The sequence below is a fragment of the Clupea harengus genome, chromosome 1 (assembly GCF_900700415.2).
Source record: "Clupea harengus chromosome 1, Ch_v2.0.2, whole genome shotgun sequence".
NCBI lineage: Eukaryota > Metazoa > Chordata > Actinopteri > Clupeiformes > Clupeidae > Clupea > Clupea harengus.
In genome coordinates this window covers 19,093,894-19,116,909 of record NC_045152.1, presented here as the reverse complement: position 1 = coordinate 19,116,909, position 23,016 = coordinate 19,093,894, and the positions used below count along the sequence as shown (strand labels likewise).

The 23,016-nt window shown below is 41.8% G+C and overlaps 2 protein-coding genes across 3 annotated transcripts in view; one reads left to right on the top strand and one right to left on the bottom strand.

The window, feature by feature from the left end:
• helz (helicase with zinc finger) overlaps positions 1 to 6,156 on the bottom strand; it is a 35,195-nt gene extending 29,039 nt beyond the window's left edge. The window contains exons 1-2 of one of the 2 annotated variants that reach the window (XM_031569988.2): positions 5,971 to 6,156; positions 4,058 to 4,264 (exon numbers count right to left, since the gene is read on the bottom strand). In XM_031569988.2, the coding sequence (XP_031425848.1) occupies positions 4,058 to 4,246 (189 nt within the window). In that variant the 5' untranslated portion in view covers positions 4,247 to 4,264; positions 5,971 to 6,156. The remainder of the gene's footprint in view (positions 1 to 4,057; positions 4,265 to 5,970) is intronic. The other variant, XM_012825833.3, reaches the window with a different exon arrangement.
• Positions 6,157 to 7,779: 1,623 nt separating this feature from the next.
• Positions 7,780 to 23,016, top strand: part of LOC105898519 (cytoplasmic phosphatidylinositol transfer protein 1-like) — a 28,337-nt gene continuing 13,100 nt past the window's right edge. The window contains exons 1-2 of the mRNA XM_031570254.2: positions 7,780 to 9,048; positions 22,224 to 22,372. Of these exons, the coding sequence (XP_031426114.1) occupies positions 9,001 to 9,048; positions 22,224 to 22,372 (197 nt within the window). The 5' untranslated portion in view covers positions 7,780 to 9,000. The remainder of the gene's footprint in view (positions 9,049 to 22,223; positions 22,373 to 23,016) is intronic.

Below are 23,016 nucleotides of genomic sequence, written 5' to 3'. Positions count from 1 at the left end.
AACTTTTGCAGCAACAGGCCGTCTGTACTGGCTAGCGAGGAGGTACATAGGAGCACATGGCAGTTCATGCTAAAAGACAGTGACATTGCTGCGCTTGATAATGTCAAGAAGCTCCTTCAACCACTCCATGACCTCACTGGTACCCTGGCCTCAGAGAAATGAGTCACGCGATGCGATGCTCACTCACACCAGCGCGGGAGCACATCGGGCAGTGAGCCTCACTGAGCAGGCGGAAGACAGCATACTCACCAGAAGAAGATGAAGCAAGTATTGATGGAAGACTTGCTAGAGGTGAGATACACACGAGCACCTCACATCTCCCGCTTAGTGGAGGCCCAATTTAAGGGAAGCTTCTGTAAAAAACCTGGATGGAACAGCTGAGGCATGCGTGGAAGCCGTGATTCTGGCAACAATAGGGTCCCCATGCGGAGAACAGCCTCAAGCCGAGGGGGAAGAGAATGAGGCAGGAGAGGGAAGCAGCAGCAGCAGCAGCACAACCACTCAGAGGAGAAAGAAAAAAGTCTGTCTGGGTGGCTACTGGCTACAGTGAATCACTTCACCCAGGCAGAACAAGGCAACCTCAGGAAATGAAACCGTCCATGACAGGTGCTGTCTGAGGTGCCAATGTACATGTCTCTCTTCTTCTGGATAAATGCATGCTGAAGAAATGCCTCTCCTGGCAAATGTGGCCAGGAATTATCTCTGTATCCCTGCCACGAGCGTGCCGTCAGAGAGGATGTTGAGGACAAAAGGGAGACACAGTCACCTCAGCGCTCCAGACGGAGCCCTGGAAATCTCAACAGGAAAACAAAAATCAAGAAATACATGCTGCTATGGTAACCTGACCTCAGGAAAAAAACAACAAAAGGCCCTGCACATTTTTTTTCTCTCCCATTTATGTTGTTCAAAAGGAAGTCGTTTGGTGTATTTCTTTTTAAAGAGAGATCACTTTTCTTAAAGATCCTGCTCCAAATCCTTCCTCCTAAATTATTTTGTTCAAATACAGCTTTTTATACACACTTCCATTTGTTTGTTCAGCCAAACAAACTTCTGTTTTCATTCCTTTAAAGGTCACTGTAACTGATAATAATAATTGTGAAATACCATTTGCCGCGAGACTGTGAAATCATGATATTTTCTGAGACGATTATCATACAGTGAATATCTCATACCATTGCAACCCTAGACACAACACAAGAAGAGTTTAAGACGTCTACCAATACAGCTGTTAACAGCTATATCAAGCACTTGCTACCGTTTAGTATTGCAAATACTGTGCACAATGTGGACTTGTTTCATTAATCTTTTCTTGCATGAGCCTTATAGGGCTATTCCAGGTTAATTCAACCCACCTTAAATGTTTTACTTATGTATTTTATTTCTGGTGGAAGATGATTGGAGATGAGTGGAAATATAATGGAGAAATCCCAAATATTAGAGCCATGGGGGAATTACTTATTAAGTTAGACACTTTTACGCAACTTTCAAGCTGTTTAGGGGTTTCATAAAGGTACTTAGCAAATGTAGCATACATATAATTTGGCTTATGGGGACAGAGGTGTACTTGGTCTACAAGGTTCTGGTTAGTTTGGCACATGTCCTAGGGGGTTGGTTCAGATAAAGACCCTCAAAAATAAAAAAAATAAAACATTTCTACAAAATAACCATTGACAAAAAAGTATGAAAAATATCCAACTAATATTTGTGTTCCTTCTGTAAAACAAGCTTTAGTGGGTATCTGTGCAGTTCCAAGGCCATCAGTGATTTAATTTGGCAGAAAATGGCCTGTACAATGTCAAATTTACCATATTTTCAACAATCAACAGTCAAGTGTGGAACACATGGTAAAAAAAAAAAATCATATACATTCCCATTAAGAACACTATCTTGTGCATAAAGAACACTATCTTATGCATAACTAATGTAAACGGGCTGATTTGATATGGAATGCCCTATAGGGCTCATGCTCACAAAAGCCCTTATTGCACCTAACCTACTGCTACTACTAGTAAGTAACAACAGCAGCCAATTCTCTGTGAGGAAAGCCAGCTGTTGAGCTGAGGAGCTTGTTAACAGGAAAGCACATGTTAAACTTAAAGCAGCCACAACTCACAAGCTTCGGACATTTTGTTGCAGTTGTGTACATTATGAAAGGGACAAAACAAATGTAGAAAAAGCACCTGGGAAAAAAGTACAGAATAGAATGCTCAGAACTACGGGTACGACTATTATCTTTTCACTGCCCCTTAAAAATGTCACTGTTACTGATGATCCAGAAGCAATTTTAGTTTTTCCAAACCGCACAACATTTCAAATTGTGAGAATGTTTTAAGGGAGAGGCACTCTGTGCCGTATTTTGCAGGCCCTCCTAATTTATACGACACACCCCAAGGCTACGCTCACACTGCAGCTCAAACTGACCCAATTCTAATCTTTCCCCGACCACATTATTAGCCTAGGTGCAATTTTGTATTTATTCGGACCTCATTTTGAAAAGGGATCATGAATTTCTAAAGAAATCATGAATAGAATGACATTCATCTTTCAATATCCAACAAACCTTTACTCTCACATGGTGTACTTCTGGACATTCAGAACTGCACAAAAAAAAAAAAACACAGAGCTATTTTTTCCTGATGCCATAAATGCATGAAAATAGTTAGATAGAGAAAAATAAAGTGACTTTTCTATTCAAAAATGAATATGATAAGATAAACTGATGTCAGGACATCTGGCAGGCACATCTCTACATAAACTCTTTAATTAGCCTACAGAGGCTTTCAAGTAGTCTGGCAACACGGTTTGATAAGGACTGATTGGCGGAGAGGTTTATGCATACAAGTGGTTTTGTTATAGGAAAGGCTTTCTCCAGATTGGCCAGGAGGAGATTACAGTAACATACCTCCAAGCAACTCCATTCAAGTTGGCCAAGTGTTCAGAAATTTGCTGTGCACAGCTCAATGCTTTAACCAGCCCCTCCAGAATTTCGCAATGTTGCGTCTTCACAAATTCACGCAAATTCAGGGATTACCCACAATTGCAGGGTTGCAATTTTCTCTTCAGAATCACAACAATTTCAACCGCAGTTTTTGAGAATTCATGTGGCAAATTGTCACTTTTGGCCGAAATAACAAACCTTCGCAAGATCCTGGAGGGACTGTTTAACTCGCCAAATTAGAGACACTACAGCCTTGGTCAAAAGCTGATTGGGTATTACTGGAAAGAGCAGAAAGATAGTCAGACGTAAGTGTGCTTGAACTAAGAATGGGCAGAGCTGTGCCCCATCCACATGCCTTCCTCTGCTGCCATCACAGTCAACATGAAGCCTAACTGTGGAGAACATTATCCTTTCTGTGTCTTTTCATTCAGTTTTATTCATTTACAAGCAATTGCAGATGTGGACATCAGCATCTCATTATACATAAATGCTGATGTCCCCCATGTTTTGATTTATCATTAATATAAAGTGTGTGTTGTGTTTGACAAATGTGGCTAAATACATCTGTCAACAGCAACATGTGGACAAGTTACGTCAGGTCACACTGTACACAATGTGCAGACAGCAATGAGATCAAACTTCTTCTCTGGCTATTTCAACATCACTCTCTGCTCAGAAAGAAGCTTGCAACCTAGGAGTCACAGCGCCAAGAAACAAGACCTTGGGATGTGGGTCCAATCCAATAACAGTGACCACACCACTGGACTAAAAAACTAACTCCATTAGACTCAAGTTCTCAAGTTACCCAGCAAGTAGCCTCAAGCAATTTCTCCATTTTGGCGACATCTCTTACGTATGCTGATGTTTTGGTACAAGCAACAAATGTTCAAAATGAGGAAGTAAGCAAACGAGACAAAAAGATGAGAAAAAAAAGAAGCATTCTATGGACATTTGGGTCCAAGAGGTCAATATCAGCAGTCATGAAATGAACACAGAGCACACGCTTTCCACCCTGTTAGGATATCGAACACAAACAATGCAGACAAGGGCCCTGAAGTGCGACCCACTGCTGGATGTATTAGTTGAGAGGCGGAACTGGAGATTCAAGGTATCTCTTACCAGCTGTAGGAGAGCAGCGATTCTGTACAGCAGAGCACGCGAGCGCAATGCGGCCCCGTGGGGGCCCAGGGGCCCCGGCCCGAGCACCAACAGCGCTTCGGTGCTCTGGGTCACCGCCTCCTCATAATCATGTCTCACAAGTGATCCAATGGCTTCTTCACATGACCTCTGCGGTCTCCCGTCCTCCATGTCTCTGGGACAGAGTTCCTGAGAGCATGGGGGAGAGAGATTCAGAATGAGAACCAACCTTCCCAACACTTAATCAGAATGACAGAATACAGAGAAAAAATTACTATTTGAGAAAACTCTTATGAGCAAATGAATTAGAATCAGCACACTTGGGTACAGGGGAGAGTTTTATCTAAAATAACAGTGTGATTTAGGGGCACAGAGAACAGAAAAGTGAGGGGAGGAAAGTGGCTATCTGATTTCATGCTAAATAAAGACAATGAAAGGGGTAGCAGAGGGTCTGCGTGTTCAGTGGAATTTAGGCCTATATTCATCTGGGAGGGGGAGTGTTCTACAGAGTAGAAACTAGCCACGCCAACATATAAGACAACTAGAGAACTACTTCCCTTTTCTTCCATCATTTCGTTCCTTACGTGCTATTCGTCAGTGTAAACCGACTAAGTAGCGTCGCCATTGGCTTTTCTCCATTTTCCAAGTAGATGCGTAAAACGGATATGCACATGGTTGTAATGATTTCATTAACGTAGGCAGTCTGTATAACAGTTGTAGTTTAACGTACTGACAGCTGTGGAGCGTGCAGAAGAACCACCACGCAGACGTACGAGAAGACGTGCGTGGCACCAGTGCCCACTCAATACCCTACTAGGACTAACGGTGGAAAAAAAAAATATATATATATATATAAGGGGAGGGTATTGTTTAAGTGAAATAGTAACGGCTAAACTGGTCATAATTTGTTACGCCATACATTCAAGACACTAAACAGGACAAACATTAGTCTAGATTGTAGTTCGTAATTCAAGTTGGCAGGTCCTCACTTGAATGTCGCTAACGTTACCATCCAACTTCGAGACTTTTAAACGGTAGATCTAATTAACTTGGATCAGACCAAAAAAGGTAACATAGTGACTTAGTAAAAATATAAACAGTCTATATTTGGATTCCAGGTCAGTTAATTATAGATGTCCCGTCTGAGTGTGTGTTGCATGTCCATCAAGAGAGGAAAACAACCACATTCTACCGTTCATTTGCTACGCGACACACTGTTTCCGTAATTTTGCCATCAACACACATACAACAAAATGCCCCTTAAGTGACAACTGGTAGATATTTTTGGCTGGTCTTATGAAATCTCGAAGTAGTTCCCGATAACCCATGGAAGCTCAACTGTCCGTCAATGCAATTGCTGTCTATTTTCTGCGCTGTGGCTAGTCCCCAGCTAGCTAAATACCTAGCTCGCTAGCCAGTATTAGCTTGCTAGCTAACTAACGTTACCTCCCTTGGCCTTGAGCAACTCACGCCCCCATAACGTTACAAGGTAAATTGTACAGCACATTTTACGATACCAACACGGAAGACTGAACCCTAAAAATTATCATCAACACTTTGCTTTTACAGTGAAGTATACACAACAGCCGTGTTGATGCGTTCAGCTTGCGAACGGACCAACTAGCTTGATGTCCATTCGTGTAGCTAGGGAAAGCTAGCTAGCTAGCTTAGCCAGCTAGTTCTACAAACGCTAGGTAGCCAGTAGGCTGCAAGGGTTGCGGTTCAGGCCTTATATTGATTCGATTCATGTCGTAAACTACACGCCGGAAAACGAAATCTTTAGTACATCTCCACGAAGATTCCTTCTGTATTTTGACTTTGAGCAGAGTTTAGACCTTTCATCAAGATCTTGTATATACCCAGCTATAAGATCTTCATAGGAAGTCTGCACTTACCTAGCTATACTTTCTACGCCATCTTGGATCCACTTGTCAGCCTTTCGCATGGCATTATGGTCAAATATTTTCCTCCCTGCTTCCTGGAAAAACTGCTCATGTGTATGGTCAACATCAGTATGTTGGGTATTGGACTGCTATCACGGGCAGGGAAATGACAGTAGTCAAGTAGTACAGTAGGCCAGTCTGCAGGCAATCGTGCCGTCAACGCAGCGAGGGACGGTGATGGTTTATTTAAAATAATCTTGTAGCCTAGCGAGGGCTCAAAAGCCACCTTGAGGTCAACTTGTTTAGTAGAACATAAATGTTCCTCCTTTTCTCTCGCATTTCCGTTTAGCACCCAAGGAATAAAACTGAGTTTTGATAAGGGATGTCTTGTATTCTACAGTATTTTCCCTAAAGGCAGTCTGGAGGGGAAAGTCTCAATATAATAATCACAGATTACATCTTGTTTTAAGTGGGACCCCATCATGTCACACTCAAATGTAATTGTACCAGGTAGGCCCTATAAACTACAGACACACTCCACATGAACCACTGACACCAGCTGGAGTGGGCACACCACTGAAGTCTAAGCAGGCAGGGTGTTCTTGAGAGGGACACATGGTCTTGCAGACATCTTGCAAAGAGCACTGCTCAAAATCCCATGGCCATTAATATACACACATTACAATTGTAGTATAAGCGCTCCATAAATTATAGGCCTATGTAAATATTAATATAAACCCATTTTTATCAGAGATTGAGAGGCCCTCAGACAACATATTAGCCCAATTGAAGGTTCAGTCCACGACTGTAATCCAATACAAATTCAGCTAATTTCTCCTCACAATCCTCTAGATGTCTGTTCTGTGTGAGTGCACAAAAAAAACTGTGTTCATACACAGTCTTGGCTATGTAAATGAGAAACAAACAAAAGGGGCTTGGGCCAAGCAATTCACTATACCAGCCAATGAACAATGTTGCTTCAGAAGCACTGAAGGGAGAGGTGTATTTGTTTGGCTGTTGTGTTCAAATATCATCCAGATTTCGACAGAACTGCAGACGCTCACCTTAAATGCCAGAACTAAAAAGACACTGAAGAGCTCAGAGATGATTTGGTGTACTATAATGTAGGCTACTTGATCACCAACTACACAAAGTTGTGTGCAATGTATTTCATCTGAAAACAGAACCAAACAGTTATTCTCATGTATCCACTGTACAAGACAATGCTGCTATGCTCACCCAATGCTCATAACAATTAAACAAAATTAAGAATGAAAATGAACCAAGCCTAGATGAAACATCATTGGTAACCATTCTTAACCCCATTTTTTTTTTTAATATATATAATTTGTAGCAATGCATAGCTATTTGGAGTGCATTGAGTCCATATACATTTCAAGAATGAATCTGCCCCAGTTTCCTGTAGGTCAGTGTAATGTCATTAAAAATGTGAGTATTGTAGGCCTATAGTAAAAATATGGAAAGTGTATTGTGGCTACTTTAAGTTTTGAAATTGTATTTGAAACTCTATGTCATTTTATGTGGAACACTGAACTATTTATTCATTGTGGTAGTAGGCTTAAAACTACAAGCCTCATTTATCAGCAATTGGAATTGGGAAAATGAGTCTTTCTTTTTGATATAGCGTGATAGGCCACATGCAGACATTTCACTGTTAACTGTGCAATTATTCAGTCAATTATTCACATCAGTTGGATGAAACCTTTTATTAGAATGAATTGATAAAACAAATAAATAAATAAATAGTGACAGAGATTACAAATTGGAGATGCATAAACATGCAGTTTTCAGGGTAGCACTATATGCCATATTCTATCTGGACTGTAGAGGATTACACAAACTGTCAAAAATGTTAGGAATGTTTATGAACATTTTTACATTTCGAAAAATAGAAGCGGCAGCAATTGGAATCATTGCCTCCAGAAGACATCTATGAAACTGAACACTGGTGCAATTGCCTCTGGAGCTGGTCGTGTGTAGTAAGTGCGAAGCTATCTTCGTACCACTCAAGCCAGCACGTGACAAACGCTTGGTAATACGTTTCTTTTAATCGGTGGTGACTGATTCATCATCCTAAAATGCGACATCTGTGATAGGTGCGCCAGAGGAGTGTTTGGATCTCTTCTTGTAACACGCTGGGGTACGGATGTAGCCTACTCTTCAAATGGGCGAAAACTAGTTGTGTTGTAGGCTACGTTACTATCGTGATTAGGCTAGCTACGGACTCACACTGGATATCTCCGAACAAAGAAGTATTCATTCATACAGTATGAATGAAAAGGCTTATGCAAAATGTGTAAATTATTCTATTGCAGACTTTGTCACGTCGAGTTATCACAAATAAAAGATGTTTGTATTGTCACTTGTAATTGCCTACTGCCGCGTTCACTCAAGTGGACATAAAGGCTAAATGTAGGTAGTGCGGTGTTCATGCGGTAGTTTATACCCTACACAGCTTTAACGACACTAGGACATTCCCCTCGCTGCAACTGAGCATCCCTCATCGGAGCGTCACAAATGGCTTGGCTTTCGGGGAAAGGGCAAACAAGTCCTGTGTGTACAGAGAAAAGACGGTTATATTGAACTCCACAGACCACTCAACTCTCAGGCTTACAGCTTAGGGAGGAAAGAAATCTCAGAATCGAATCTCATGGGCGCGACATCTAATGCAACGATTTCACTGGCATCTGTGAAGACCATACCAGTGATTTTTAACTTTTCGTGTTGTGACATATACCTTCATTTATGATGAAAGAAACAGTGCGTTTTTCTCCATTACGAATCCGTGGAATCTTGTCACAATTTATATCTTTAAATTAATTGGCTATTTTTATTAGTTTACTTATGTGAACGAAAGGGATACGAGAACAGTGTCTGTGAAAAGTTGAAGGACAGTTAATGGGTAAACCTTTGCAAAGAGGCATTCACTTGTGAGAAAGGATTGTTAGTGTTGATAATTCGGCTACACAGGCACCTTTCCTCAGAAGACTTTGGTTCACCGAAGACTCTGAACACGCAGAAATGCTGATGAAAGAATACAGAATATGTATGCCACTTACCGTGGAGGAGGTAAGTGCTTGAAGTCATGAAGTTACTATAATTAGTAGTTTGGTAGATTTGCAGACCAAGCAGTACTAACTAGGTGTAGGTTTCTCACTTTCATGACTTCATAACAATACATCTTGTGTATAAAATGATTGCACCTATATTCAACGTAAAGGTAGCCTAAATTAAGCATTGAAAAAACATTGTCAATCAGACTACCATATGTTCTACATCACATTGCATAACATAGCCGGAATAAGTGCTTAACTGTGTTTTACCTAGTCGACCATTATTTTGTTGTCAACGCTTGTTGTCGGAGACTTATTTGCCACTAGGTGACGCCATTGTAACTTGGTCAGGGTAGCTCAGAGACATTGAAGAACGCATCCATTTATATAATGATTTTGTGATGTGATGTGGTAAATAATGTACGCCAGGGATCTATATTTCATATCTGATTCTTTGTCAGAAGGGTTTGAAGAGGTCATCCTTAAGCTACCCCAGTGATGAGTGGATTCTGCATCTTTTTTACAGTCTGCTGTGATCTAATGTCATTCAAGTATTGCCTATCAAAAACAGTAATTTAAAAACTTGAAAACAATGGCAGTTCTGAAAATCTGCGCCCATGTATAGGCCAGCTCGACCTTTAGAGATATTGTGTTTGTTCTGTTAGATGTACTCTTCAGAGAAAAGGTTCAAAGGTTCTTTAAAGCTTTCCAGCTTTGGCGCTCTCCCATTCTGTGTGAAGTAGGTCTTAATAAGATCGCTTGGCTGGAGTTGTTTGCTTCAGTGGGTGGGTTGTCACAGTGGCCCACTGAACTAGGAGCCTTGAAGATTGATTTGTTTACTCTTTTAACCTGACCTGTTTTGCTGGCTGCTCTTTAATTTTCTGGTGAAGGGAACAACACATATTAATGGAGAGGGTCTTTGATTGTTCTCTGTGACGTGGTTTAGGCATTTTAGTTTTATTTAAGTGCTGTACATGGTGCCAGTTCAATAACCCATATCAGTTAAACAGGCCTTGTCAATTTTGAGTGTTTATAACTGCCTCTCACCCTGAGCTTAGTTTGCCCTGGTTGCCCTGATGCCAAACACAGGTTTCAGAGCCAAAATCTTAATGAGTCTGCCCACCACACGGAGTGTTGACCTTGTGATCGTGCTAGTGCGCATATGTTCATGTCCATATATTGTCCATGTTTATCTGTTATTATATGATGCATGTCTCTTTAAAAAAACACCCTTATTTAGTTTGTTCCTAAATGTTTAAGTCTTTCACAGCGTTTGTGAGATTTTAGTTTGACGCGTATAAAGCTGTAGCACAGAAGGCTTTCTCCACGCAGTCATCATCTCCCATCAGCTATAAAAGGAGAGCTGTCTTATTTCCATTCGGCTTGCCTGTATGCATGCTGCAAGAAGTAGCAATTTGCACTTGATGGCAAGAGATTATGGTGCATCATGAATACTACATATGTGACATCTGTCTGGATTTCATCTTTCCTCCTCCACTTTAGTGTTCTTAAGGCAATTTATTTGTTGGTTTGTTTAAGATTGGATTGACATGTCAAATATTGTTGCAGAGAGTCGACAAAATAGTATGGACATTTTCCCCATGAAATTGACTGAGCAGATGAATTTTCGACAAGTACGTGGTTTGACCCAGTGTGTCCTCTTGTTGAAGCGCAGCCACCGTATTTACTGAAAGAGGTGAAACGGGCTTTTAAACTTTGAGGCGGCGGACATTGGGACTTTTTTTTTGCTTCACTGCATTGCACAGTGGACTACATAACGAACACTACATCGCCATCACACAGATCGTATCTGTGGAATGGTGTGAAAATCAAATGGGCATGGTGGCTCTTGACCAAACAGTTTGATGGCACTGGGTGTATAACACTGCTGGCTGGAGTGTGAGAGGAGAAGCGCTCTGTGTGTGCGTGTGTGGGTTGGTGGGTCCACACAGTCACACTCACTTGATTGCAGGGTCTCGGCGCAATCAGACACTCTCCATGGGGGCTGCTGTGAAGCAGCGGCGGGTGAGAGGATCAGTGTTCCTGTGCCAACACTCCCAGTCACAGACCCCGTCTCTAGCAGCAGGGAGACGGGGCCAGGGGCCCGCAGCTTGCTGTCAGCATCTCTGCTTGTGAAGTGGCTTTTAATGAACATGTGTTTACTCCAGCTGATGGCACATGAAAAGGCTTGCCCCTGACTGTGAAACATCACGTTTACCTCAGTAAGCTAATGTATGATAAAACTGTTATTCCGTTGACTTTGTTCATGTCTGCAGTTGCCCTACCTAACATCATCGTACAGATGACACTCCCATACAAACACTTACTTCATTTGACTGATCTCTCTGCAGATCAGTAATGGTTATTGTTAAAGGTAATTGCTGGATGAAAAAAGTTAAATCTTCCATAGCTCATATTTGTATATTATTGTGAATGGATGTGAAAAGCATAAGATGCTTAAAGCAGTTTGTACAGAAGCCAGGCTAGTCCTGGTGAAGGTAGAGCAGTAATTGTCATGTTCTAATAATTAGTCAGGGCAATGTCTCCACTTCTGCCTTGATGTGTTCACTAGGTGAACATTGGTAACCTATAATACATGCATCTAACAGAATAATAAAATATGCAGGCTCAAGTCCATTTGGGAGGAAAATCACTCTTTCATAGACCTGAGATTTGCATGAAAGCTCTCTTTAATGATGCAATGACCAGGTCCTGGGTTCTGTCCAGTTTTTTCATCTGAAGTATTGATTCCTGAGCCATATAGCCGCAATGCAGAACTGACCACCATATATGTAGCACTTGCTGACAGCTTGGCAACATTGTCGGACGGAAAATGGGAACGTTTCCTATGATGACTGTCAATTTCACGCTCCTGTTTTTCATGCCCTATTCCACACCTCCCCTGCTGTCCCTTCTGTGTGGCTCGGTTTCGGGTGGCGTTTCCACAGTCGATTAACGTCTTGGCCGCAGGTCCGAGCGCCAACAGATGAACTGGTTGTGCCATCAGGGGTAGCTGCAGTGAGCAACAAACTCCGAGGGGTAGTTATATAAGTTGAATAAACAAATGCCAAAATGGAAACAAAGCTACTTTGTAAATAAGTGAGGTTGGAAACAAGTAAGGTATTATAAGACTGTCTATGTGGTAGTCTCATCAGAATCAGAATCAGAATTATTTTTTATTGGCCAAGTATATTTACACATAAAAGGAAAGTAACTGGCTTAATTACTGTAAGCAGAAGTAACCTGTAACTAACAACTGTAACCTGCGTTGTGTTCGGGCTGAACTGGAGGGACTGTGACACCCAGGATGGATACAAATGTGTTTTTATTGCCTGCACAATGGGTCATCAAATATACAATTAGTTAGCATGGCCATGAACCTGGTCCGCCTGCAGCAGCTATCGTCTCTAACATGTGGCCAAAGAAATAAGGCTGCAGCATTTCCAAAGCTTCCATAGATATAGATATATTCAATAGATATTCATCCATCAATGCATACACACAAACATACATACAGACATCTCCCAGGCTTTAATGCATACACAAACATACATACAGATATTTCCTAGACTTCAATGCATACACACAAACATACATACAGACATCTCCTAGACTTCAATGCATACACACAAACATACATACAGACATCTCCCAGGCTTCAATGCATACACACAAACATACATACAGACATCAATGCATACACACAAACATACATACAGACATATCCCAGACTTTAATGCATACACACAAACATACATACAGACATCTCCTAGGCTTCAATGCATACACACAAACATACATACAGACATCAATGCATACACACAAACATACATACAGACATCTCCCAGGCTTTAATGCATACACACAAACATACATACAGACATCTCCCAGGCTACAATGCATACACACAAACTAACATACAGACATCTCCCAGGCTACAATGCATACACACAAACTAACATACAGACATCTCCCAGGCTACAATGCATACACACAAACTAACATACAGACATCTCCCAGGCGTCAATGCATACACACAAACATACATACAGACATCTCCCAGGCTTTAATGCATACACACAAACATACATACAGACATCTCCCAGGCTTTAATGCATACACACAAACATACATACAGACATCTCCTAGGCTTCAATGCATACACACAAACATACATACAGACATCTCCTAGGCTTCAATGCATACACACAAACATACATACAGATTTCTCCCAGGCTTCAATGCATACACACAAACATACATACAGACATCAATGCATACACACAAACATACATACAGACATCTCCCAGGCTTCAAGGCAATTGTGGTTTCAGTGATTGACCTACTCTGCCGTGACTTCTGGGAAGTGGGCTTACAGCCATAAAGCCTTGATCCCTCCTGTTGTCTCTATCTTCTGACTAATAGAGCAAGGAAATGCTCACTGGTCACCATGTGATGCCTAGGCCATCCATCAGCCGCGGTGATACTTCAGGGGTTTCAGTAAGGCCTGGGACGTCAGGCAGGACTTAGACCAGAGCCTAGGGGAGATAATCACCCCCCCAGACCCCACCCCCCGCCCTCCTCTCCCATTCCATTCAAACCCCATCTTATCCCATTCCTGTTACGGAATTCCCGTCCAAACCCTGCTGCCTGACGTGGGCCCTCACCTGTCCACGTTTTTTCCACTGCCAGTTTCTATCAGGAGCGCTGCTCGGCTGTCATCACACTCTCCCCAGTGGGACTGGCCGGAGCCAGCAAACTTCCCCTGACGCGCTCACTGAGAGCAGGGGCGACTAGGGGCGACAGGGGGGACGGGGCTATTCTTACCCTCTTTTGTCGTTCAGCCTCGCACCATATCTCTCTCTCTCTTCCACACATTCTAACTTTCTAACTAAACTCTTGCAATTGCAGTGTCATATTGTCTAACCTGACAGATTGACAATAATTTGATATATGTCACATTAAATTGTAAGAAATGAAGAAAAGAATAGAAGAAAAGAATAGGATAGAAGAAAATAGGTGAAAAGAAATGTGAACATAGTGGGTCCTAAGTTAAGATGACATTTATGGCTGTATGTGCAGTATGTGTTATTATTGTGTGAGTGTGTGTGTGTCTGTGTGTCTGTGTTTATATATATAACAACACAGCTCTCTCAGTCATTTCTGTCTCCTGACACTCTCTCTGTCAGCGGCTTTTCTCCTCTCCTCAGTCTCTCCATTCTGGAACTCATGCCAGCGCTCCACCAGAGGTCAGACAGCTTTAGTTTGGCTGAGGAAGTTAAATTTGGCTGTTGACTGTTTGAAAGTGTTTGCCTATTAGCAGGTTTATTCCATTAACTTTCCAAGTGTGCATCTCAGTGGTGTAACACAGGAGGATGGAATAAGGAGAATGTTCAATGCTACACTTCTGATGTCTATATTTGGTCACATTTATACATACAGGAAATACATGCAGATATATCTGTGTAAAACACTTCTCATTTTGAAACAGTTTAATGTGGTCTGTGCATCCATAAGATTAAAGGTGATTGCTGGGCTTACTCTTGTTATTCATGTGGGCCTCTCATGGGTTATAAATTAATAACAATAATATTAAAAATTAAATATATGTATGCATATAGCAGTGTTTCCACAGCTGAGCCTGAAAGGTGACTTGTCACATTAAAACTATATTTTGCTCAAAATTACATCAGCATGAAGCCAGGAGGAGCTGTACTCAAACCAGGTGTCTTGTGGCTACACTGCCCCCACATTAGTATGTGTCTGATGTGCATTGACTTGAGGTAATGTGAGGTGTGTAAGGACGTGAGGTTGTGGAGTAACTCATGCCATGCGTTATTTATGCTCAAAAGCACTCAGACCTAATTATTCTGTCTATGTGAGAGTCTGTGTCATTGTGTGTGTGTATGCTTGTGTGAGTGGGAGAGAGAAAGCGCGAGAAATATCAATAAAGGTAGCGTTTCATATACCTTGTTTGCCACAGAAAGAAAGCAGTATAAGGACTTCTATGCCAAGGTGTCAAATACCATCAGGTTTGAAAAGTGTTGGCCCTACATTAGCTTTAAGGTTAGTAGGCCTACCAGGGACATCAGTGTCTGAATGTGCAGTTGTTAGTGAAAGTGCATGTTCAAACATCAGAGGTGGGTTTGCCACGGGCCAGTGCGCCCTCAGCGGGGTGCTCCCCCTGTCAGTGTTCTTACTGGTGATCACAGCGCTGCCCCAGGGTCTCAGACGGAAGTAGGGGAGAGAGGGAGAGACTTACCAGAGCCTTATGTAACATTCCAGCTGGCTGTCAGCCCCCACAGACGCATAACTCTCCCACTCTAATGGAACTTCAGTTATCCTCTCAACTGCACGCCATCCCGCATCTCAGCTCTCTTCTCCTCAGAGATAGTGTGTGTGTGTGTGTGTGTGTGTGTGTGTGTGTGTGTGTGTGTGTGTGTTCATCAGTGTGTCAGTGAGTGAGCTGCTGAACTAGTGTTTCAGCACCATCTCCACATGTCTCTGATGTAAATGAAAAGAGTGCGGCCTCCCATTCATACATAAGAGTGGTGATCAGCAGTGAATGACAATCCCCAGAAGCTGCTTTATTGCTGCTGCGTGTGAACTGTGAACACCTCAGCTCAGCCATGAAAGAAAGCCCACAGAGGTTGCTGAGCTGCCCTTAAATATCCGAGTCACCACTGCCTTTAACAGCTCCAAATGAATGCCATACCAAACAAGCGCACAGACTCTGATCGCCGTCAAGCGATTATAAACGTTCATTTAAAACGTACACTTTTGTGCTTGTAAGGCAGTCTCCATGTCCCTATAGTGACAGCAAGCCATTTTCTAACTGCCTACTTTTGGTTGCCCTGCAACTGCTGAAAGAGGCTATTAGATGTGGTCTGGCAAGAAGGATATGGATTTTAATGATGTAAACAATAGTCATAAGAAATAAAAACACAATTTCTCACAAAAATGAAGACTGTTAGCTATGCCCCAGCAACACCCTTACATAAACATAAGACCACAGCTGACTGAAAACTAGTGTGAACTGAAAGATATGAGATGGAGATTACTGATATATTGTCTCAGTTGGATGTCTGTGTAAATGTCATCATTTCCAGGTATTCTGCTCTGGACTAGCGAAGTGTTTTTCCAAGCCAGATGTGTGCAGGGCGTGTACCTGTATTTCTTTCAGATCTCTACATTATTCAGAATTCACACATACAGATGCAGTACAGGACAGACTATCTCTATTATTCACTCAGACACTCTCTCTTTCTCCCTCTCTCTCTGTCGCTCTCTCTCTCAAACACACACATAGATACTACATGTGTGTAATAGAATATATGCAGTAATAAAAAAACAGCCCGGCACTTACATTTTCATTTCACTAGTTATAGTCGCATATCAATAGTACTAGTACTATTAGTACTAGTCACATATTAATGATATTTTTTTTATCATAACAATAATATTAGCTTGGTATGAACAGACCCAAATTCACTTTGTGAATAGGGTCTGGACACGCTCCATTGGGGATTGTTTCCAGTCGTTGCATCCTAATGGGCATAGACTTCTGGGTCATTTTGAAAACATTGGATCAGCCTTGTATATGTATGTATGTATGTAAATGTATGCATTTTTCTTGCTCCGGCTTCTATTCTTTGATGTTTGCATGCGTTGATACTACTATTTGTATCCCTTCGTCCAGCTCTAGCAGTGCCGCCATCGTTGTTGCCACATTTTGAAACAAACGCTTCACTTCACTGTCATCGCAAAAAGGCACCCCTATATGGAGTCACGCGATTCTCAAATGTATTACCGTATCCACAAATATAAATGCTCTTACATGTATGTACAGAATAACGAACGTGCATTTACAAACCACTCACCATTTCTGAACACCCTTGTGTTTGTGAATTTTTTTGATTTTTCTGACGCGGTTTTCAAAAGGACATTCTCTGCAGCCTACCAGATGTCTCTTGCAATATCAGCCAATCACATGAACATAAATTCAAGGGTATTACTGAATGTGACTACATTGCATTACATATGCGCAGTGTTTAGTTATGTGTTATGTGTCCACTAAACCTCAGTGTACAGGTAAAGAAGGCCATCCAAAATACACTGGTTTGACGAGACTATTACTTCTATTACTACTATTACTTCTATCACATGTGTGTAAGTATATACCTAGAACTATATCTGTTTGTCCATATATATATCTATGTATACACACATATACTGCATGTGCATGCATGGACATCCATATGTATTGGATATGTTGTGTACACATGGCCTTTTTTGCTGAGGCTGCATTTTGTCCCTCCCTCTGCGGCTTTTCTGGTTGTGATGGATAGACTGCAGGTATAATGCTGCACTCTCTCACTTACTTGGCACCTTGCCAAGACCCAGTCTAGTGCCCTAACCAACCTCTTCCCTCCAAACATCCACTATCCCTATCCACCCCCCCCCCCCCAACCCCAAACCAACCACCCGCCCACACACACACCCCCATTCCTTCCTCCCCCACATACCCCTGAAACCCCACGCAGTGTGTTGCCTCAGCCACTTGAATCACCTACTCATTACACAGACTCCATTCGTACAACAAACTCCACCCGCAGATGCCATCACAGCTCACGCTCCTCTCTGCCGTAGCGCGATTCATCATCTCTTGCCCCACAGCCTCCTACCCCTGATGGTCCTAAACACCCCCTCGCTCTGGCCTGCTGGCAACTCTATAAATCTCCCCGGTGCAAACCCACAAGCGCAGGGGGGAATTCTAGCGCAGTCTGCTAGGGCTCTTTCTCTCCCCTCTCCCTTTATCTTCCTCTTGTTACTGGTGCAATGGATGAGTGCAATCTAATCACCATTGAAGTCTGAAGTCATTTGCAATTATGTGTAAGTGTGTGGGCATACAAAGATGGAATTAAAGACACACATACATACACATACACACACACACACACACACACACACATTGTACTGTTATAAGGCAGCCAGTGCACAACAAAACATAACACACTTAAAATACACTGACACTATGCAAAACACCTTAATTTATATTCATTGGTTATTCATTTGCAAACATGCTATGTACAGGTAGTGTACAGGTAGTGTTTGCAAACACTATGTACAGGTTTATAAACAAAAAGCAAAAGTAGAGACGAAAACACACGTGCGATTACATAGCCTACATGTAGCCTACATTCAGGAGAATTCTACAGTATGTAGAAAAGTAGCCTACCGTAATGGAAATTAAGGTTAAAAAGAAAAAAAATTTAGCTGTTAGGGATTAACGGGTTAAGTGGTCATTTTCCCCTGTTTAAGCGACAAATTAAGTGGTTTTGGCCCTTAATCTGTGTACAAATCTACTTAATTTTCCAACTGAAAAATCTGTATTATTTTTAAGGATAATTTAAGTTGTAAATGAACGAGTTCGGTTTTGAAGTGTAGCAGCATACTGTTGAATGCAGTCGCATGGGTAGCCTACTGCAGTGCTACACTGGAGACTCGTTTTTATCCGCAGGCCATAATCTGATAGCACACATCATTAGCGAGTTAGGGCTCCGCTTTGTGAAAACTGAATTCATCAAGTTCACTCATCAGGTGGAACATCTCCCTCTCTGTTGTCTGTCTGGTCATGTTCCGGTATTGTCTGAGTTAAATTGAGTTTGTTCTCCCCAGTGGCACTAGGAAGTAACTAGGCTATTTCAAGTAACCATCTTCACTGTGTTGACACATCAGCTATAACATTGTTGTTTGGTTTATGTCTGACACACGGACACTCTCATGCAGTGCGTGACAGGGTTGATTTGGTCACATTAAAAAAAAGCAATTGTTTCATTCAAGTAATATGCAGGACTAGGCCTACTGAACAGCGCAAAAATCACAGCAACAGCTCAACAGCTGTAATGCTATGCTCATCCTGTATAGTTAAAAATAATTTTTCATCACAAATACATCAAAGCACACTGGAGCCATTCGTTAGTGGTTGTGTTCTTTTAAGTATTGTATGCTTCTCTGCAGGGTTAACTGATGCACAGTTACCTCACGTTTACAAAGATGGTTCATCTAGTCAGGGATGGATTAACGAACGGGCCTACCGGGCCCAGGCCCAGGGGCCCATGAGCTCAGGGGGCCCCTAAGCCAGAGCCTCTGCGTGAAGTCGCTGTTATGTATCTCTTATTTGTGGTTGAAAAAGGTGTATTTTGTTAATTTGCTAATGGTTTTAATTGAGTGTACCTGTGCTGTGTTAGAAAATGTCCATGTGCGCCAGGGGTGTAACTATAGACAATGCAGCCAGCGTGGAAGATTCGTAGGCAAAGCAGACCCTGCTTTCAAAATGTCTTCAGATATATGGATGTCAAAGTGTCGCATGTTTAATGCTGTAAAGATCAAAGATGATTTTATGCTATATATTCCCTCAAAATGACAAACCTGTCTCTATCATGGTTATTATCATTTTTAGGGGGAAATCGTCAGTAGCAATCTATAACACAATGATATGCTTATCGTACACTATAGAAACTATTAAAAAGCCGATTCAATTAAATTAATAATTTCTTATTTAATTTGTTATTTTTGTCATATACAGATATGCAATGATGATTGCTGGGTAATATGTATCGTGTTCGCCAATGTCAAGTCTCTATTTGATCATGTGACGAGACGATACGCTATAGTTTAGGCGCAGAATCTGACCATCAAGACCTACAAGCTGACAGCACAGTCAGAGGCACAGTACACTTGTCGAACGACGCCTTTCAAACATAAAAGTGGTAATGCATGATTTGCTCTTTCAATGGACAGGATAGCCAGCCCATTCAGCCTCTCCTGCCCCATGCTGCTCAGGTAGGTCTTAATCAGTTTCAATTTGGAAAAGAATCACTCGGCTGTTGCCCTGTCACAGCAGTGCACCGAAGGTGGATGTTACGGAGTAAACTTTGACCTGTTTACTTTCCCAATACAATAGCCAAAGTATCTAATTCGACCGTTAAATCCAACACATTGTTGGTAAATATATATATATATATATATATATACGCCTAATGGTGTTTGTGTGTGCGTGCGTGTTTTGCGAGCGCAAAATTATTTTTTTTCACGAAGGGGGGGGGGGGGGGGCTTTAACATATCCAGGCCCAGGGGCCCGTGGTTTCTTGATCCGTCCATGCATCTAGTCACTATGGATACCAACTCTTAACATCTCAGTAGCATTAATCACCCTCACGTCGCGGGAAGCTAAATGTCGCGATGTCGCCCGCTGTTTAATAGCACAGAATCGCCAACATGGCCATTGTCAAAAGAAAGTTGGCGGAGTCTTTTGTGATGCACCACCCCGCCCACACGGCGACCTATCTCTCGAGTGCAACCCTTTCATCTACTGTTCGTTATTTTCCCAGTAATGTGGTTGAGAGGGAGAGAGACGTAGAGTGAGGAGGAGGAGAGATACATCTTGAACCATCCATCTGTTGCAGATAGAAAACCTTTTTAAGATTTCAAAAAAGCATCATTAGGCACCGAGCAGCTTCTAAAAACCACTGTTGCATCTCTGATAGTCAGGTTTCAATTTTGTAAGAGTTGTGTTCACTGAGAGGGGCAAAATTAATGATACTTATGATCCCTCGATACCTCTCTCTGTTTTATTTACTGGAGAAATCTGAATTCCTGCCTGAGAAAAATATGCACCAGCTTAGGCAAACAAACTAATAAAGGGGGGGGGGGATCATCACAGTTTGGTAGAAACTTGTAGATAGATAGATAGATAGATAGATAGATAGATAGATAGATAGATGGATACTTTATTAATCCAGAGGGAAATTTAGGTCATCCAGTAGTTTATACACATATACACTTATACACCTCACCGACATACATATACTCCTCACTGCTCCACGAAGGTTAGATTTCTTTGATGTATTCTTAGGTCTTGTGTAGTGCCTGTAATAAAGTCATCTATCCATCCACCCATCCATCCCTCTATACATATTTTTCTACCTCTGGCTTGATGAAAATTATACGCTGAAGGTGGTTAGACTGGATGACCTCTAGCTGTTTTGAATTTTGAGTGGTACTCTGCATGACTTGTAATAAGTCAATCCTTGAGCGTACATTTCAGCCAAGAAAGATTTGTTTTGCACAGATTTGAGTGTGCGGTAGCTTCTTTCCCTTTAGTTTGATCAAGCTCCAGCACCTCAGCCAAGTTTGAAAAGGTAAAAAAAAAAAAGATTGAAAGGCCTCTTATAAAGGCAGTACATTTCATTGATCTGCATTCAACTACACAAACTTGCATTCTTGATACACATCTACATTTGGTGCTGGTCTCACAATTCATAGCAGAACAGAGCTCTCATTATCATGTTCAGGCATGACCCTCCCATGAGCCCTAGAGTCTAGCATCCCTTTTATTTAGCCTCTGTCAGTGAGTAACAGGAGGTGTTGATGTGCTCTCGTACACAACGTCTGTTGATGAAGAGAACATTTGCAAAAGACAGATTAAAGAAACAGTGCATGGTGTAAAGAATCCCAAACTAAACTAGCTATACAATGTGCTTTTAAAAAAAAAGCAAACTAGTATTGTGACCCTCTGTGTCTGTGTATCCTATATCCAGACCATAAAAACATGAAAGAGTTCAGTAGACCCCTGCCTAGTGTGGCTGCCCTGTGCACAGCTCTCTGCATTCTATTCCAACCACCTGTTAGCAGGACACAAGGATAAGAGGGAGAAGAAAGCATCTCTTCAGCACATATTGAAAAAAAGCAGTCATAATTAAGTGGTGAAACAACCATGTTTCTGTGTGTGTGTGTGTGTGTGTGTGTGTGTGTGTGTGTGTGTGTGTGTTGGCACATTAGTGTTGGTTCTATTAGACACTGGCTGAAATCATACGCTATCCATAAATTTACCATCTGACCACAAATGGGCTGTTCACAAACAAATGGCTCTTTTCTGGTAAACAGATCTTTAGCACTACTAGGAGAGTTGGGTTGGCAGTTGAGTTACGGGAAACTAGTAATGAACTTGAGTAGTTGGAAATGTAGTAAATACAAAGTTATTTTAAAAGAAAGAACTAAAGCGTAACATTGGAATAAAACATGTGCCATCTGTGGTCTCTTAAAACATAACCCTAGGCAGGACTTTATTAAAGCGAGCGTTTTCACGATAACATAATAAATTAATTTGTGTTTCTCCTGTGTGTTCAGTACAGGATTGGCCAGCTGTACATGATCAGCAAGCACAGTCTGGAGCAGAGCGAGCGGGGGGAGGGCGTGGAGGTCGTCCAGAACGAGCCCTACGAGGACCCCACACACGGCCTGGGCCAATTCACGGAGAAGCGCGTCTATCTCAACAAGTACGTCTGCCACTGGGCCTCGGTCCAGACCATCTGCTCCTCCTGTTGTCCATTGCGTCTCTTTATTCCTGTCTGTTCTGAGAAAGACAAGGATGAATAAGGGTGTGTAGAGGGTTGTAAGGGTGTACCAAGGAAGAATAGGGTTCCGTTTCATTTTACCAATGAAAATACTTGGTTTGCCATTTCCACCAAAGTGTTGCAGAGCATTTCACACATGTCTTGCTCCAACAGCCCATTTAGTCCAGTTTAGCTATGAGTAAGAAGGGAACACTAAAGTGAGTTTGGGTGAATGCCATTTGCCTTTGTTGCTATTTGCCTTTGGACTGTTGATGAAAAGTCGTCACCTAGGTTTACCCACTCTGATTAGACTTACACACTGTAGTTATCAAGCCTGGAATTAGTTAGGGGCCAATCAGACATCAGTGATCAGAGTGAGAATATTTAATGTGCTATACACAGTGCTTGGCACTGACCTGCAAAATAATACACAAATTATAAAAATATATAAAATATTATCAAGCCCTGAAGACACCATTCTATTTTCAAAAGCCATGCAATGATGTGATCTGTCATGAACTGAGCTCATGTGAAGCTGATGAATGTATGAAGAACATGAGTGAGTGACTCATTGGCTGGAATCAGGG